Source organism: Apteryx rowi, unplaced genomic scaffold (assembly GCF_003343035.1).
Source record: "Apteryx rowi isolate R43461 unplaced genomic scaffold, aptRow1 scaffold_280, whole genome shotgun sequence".
Lineage (NCBI taxonomy): Eukaryota > Metazoa > Chordata > Aves > Apterygiformes > Apterygidae > Apteryx > Apteryx rowi.
In genome coordinates, this window is record NW_020449197.1 from 1,147,920 (window position 1) to 1,150,541 (window position 2,622).

General features: G+C 56.8%; 1 protein-coding gene across 1 annotated transcript in view; it reads left to right on the plus strand.

Moving 5' to 3' along the window:
* The first annotated feature begins 2,245 nt into the window (after positions 1–2,245).
* Positions 2,246–2,622, plus strand: part of COCH (cochlin) — a 25,263-nt gene continuing 24,886 nt past the window's right edge. The window contains exons 1-2 of the mRNA XM_026068891.1: positions 2,246–2,291; positions 2,373–2,417. Coding sequence (XP_025924676.1) covers positions 2,267–2,291; positions 2,373–2,417 — 70 coding nt within the window. The 5' untranslated portion in view covers positions 2,246–2,266. The remainder of the gene's footprint in view (positions 2,292–2,372; positions 2,418–2,622) is intronic.

Genomic DNA, 2,622 nt, shown 5'->3' on the forward strand with positions numbered 1-2,622 from the left:
GTCGGGGAACACCTGCGGGAGAGGCGAGCTCAGACATGCAGGGACAGCGTTTTAGCTGTTAAATCTTCATCACCGAAGAGGAAAGGTGACTGACCCCGCCGTGGGTGAACCTCTAGTGGAGGAAGGAGCCTATTAGAAATCAGTAACTCYTTGACAAGCTCTCGGGATCCGGAGGAGCTGAGAGAAACGCCCGCACAAGTTCCTGACATTTGCACCAACTGCCTTGAATAATTTTGCATTTGAGATGCTCCTGTAGGAGGAGGCCATGTCATAAATGAAGCATCGCCACTTTTTTCTGTGTGGGAAGCATAGAAATGTGTTTCTAGGACGATCAAAGCTTGGGGCGGGGGGTCGTGTCCTCATCGCTTCTACACTCTATTTCAATTAAACTTTGGAAAAAAGATAAATAACTAACTTACCCGGTCATGCAGAAGCCATGCGCAGGGTATCTCCGAACGGATCGCTGATTCATTCAAGTGTATCGCGGATTCTCAAGCGTATTTCGTTTAAATTATTTGATGAAATAATTCACAAAGTACATTTTGATGCAACCAGCTATTCGAATACCCTAATGCAAGTTGCACCGATCAGATTCCCCCAAAAGGGTGCTACCGCCGTGCCTGCTCACTCCCTGAGCCGACTGCAATGCCTGCATGTCATTTTCTGCCCTGGCAAACCAATTAACGCGGTCATTTCTATAAGTTCAACTGCTTATTCTTTAAACTTTATTTCTCAGAACAGCTGTTCCAGCAGAAGTTGAGCAGTGAATATCAGCAGCCAGCAAAGAACACGATTAAAAGGCGTTTGTTGAAAAAAGCGTACAATATGCATAGAGATTAGTTTATAGTACTCTCTCCGATCCATTCACAAGTAATCTGATCATTCCGCACTCATGCCAGCTAATCTTTTACACCATCTAAGCATGTACTGTATGCATTGAACTACTAAAACGAAGCAAGCTCTAAAATGATTTTATTAATTTAATTTAAAAAAAAATCGAAGGTAAGGTCCTGTAATATTCAACGCTAGCATTTTAGACCAAATACAAATGAGACGATAATGCTTTTTCACCTCTTTGAAAGATCTGTACGCAGGGTTAAGCCTCCCAGTTCTCTGTTTCGTCCTGCCCAACGCAGTAAGGTAACACCACAGCTCCCCTGCTGCTCTGCCTGCTCGGCGCGCTGCAGACGCGCCGGCGGAGCCGTGCGGCGGGCGGGGAGCGCGGCACTGGGGGGAAGCGGCTGCTTTCTTGCCGACGACACCTCTCACGCTGCTATTGAACAAATAGCGAGCACAGAATGAGCTGTTTTACTACTCATTAGGGCTTTTCACTTTCATTAACCACTAAAGAAGAGCCAGGTGTTGTGACAAAGTAACTGATAGCCCACTTGCATTTCTTAAACTACCTGGAATAAATACACCGGGAATAAAATATTCAAAAGATGTAGGTGGAAAGGAAATAGAGAAGTATTTTGAAATACTTCTTTCAAGTAGCAGATTTTGAAAGGCAAAGGCAGGTCTGCAGTGCACGGAGAGAGGTCCCTGTGCTACCGCTGCCTGGCCGGAATGGCTGAGCCCCTGCGGGCCGGGCCGGCGGGGCACCGGCGAGGGGGACAAATAATGACCCAATGGCTTGATGCTGCTTTGGGGTGCCGTTCCCGGAGGACCAGGCTGGACGGAGAGGAGCAGCCCCGAAGTGCTGCTCCGCAGAGCCCGGCCCGCCCGGCGGAGCAAGGTCAGGTTTTGCACCCGTGCGCGGACAGAGCAGAGGGGGCCAAGGCCGTCTGTCCCGGAGTGACTTCGGAGCGGCCGCAGTAAGAASCTGCGTTTACCCAGGGAAGCAAAGACCTCAGCCCAGGCTGATCCGGGGGGAGCGGGGCCTGGGAAGGAGCGGGCCGCAGGGCGCAGCGGGGGAGGGACAGCAGCACCTGTCGGGCCAGGGCCGGTGACGGGGCCGCCCGGCCGGGACTCCCTCCCTCCCCGCCCGCCCCGGCCACCCGGGCCTGCCCCAGTGCTCATGCGCCCCGGGAGGAGTTTAAAGCGAGCGCGGCCGCCACCGCCCGCCGCACAGCGCCGCGGAAGTGTCCTCGGCAGCGCGGAGAGGCCAGCCCGCGGTAGGGCGGCCCGGCCGGGCACACTGCTCCCCCCCCGAGTCCACCCCTCCGCAGGGAGGCCCCTTCGAGGGGGACACGCCGCCCGCACTCAGCGCCGGGGCCAGCTGACGGTTTCTCTCCCCTTCCCCTAGGTGCGAGCGTGTACCGCAGCCATGTCGCCCGTGCCGCTTCTCCTAGGTGGGTACCGCGCCGTTGGGTCTGGGCCGGCAGGGCAGGCGCCCCGACCCGCCCCGACCAGCTCGTCCTGTATGTTCGCAGGCGTCTTCCTGCTCTGCAGCCCCGTGCGCGGAAGCGACGGCTCGGGTGAGTTTGCTGCCCCCCTCCCTCCCCCTGCCCGCATGTGTTTTGCCCTCGGACCGTCTCTGCCTGCGCGCGGCCGCCGGCACCGGGGCAGTCCCTCCCCGCGGAGCGGTCACGGTGCCCGGGGATGCGATTCAGCGCCTGACGGCGGACACTGGCTCGGCGCTTCCCCAGCGCGCCAGGTTGCGCGGCCGCCTCTCACTGGGCT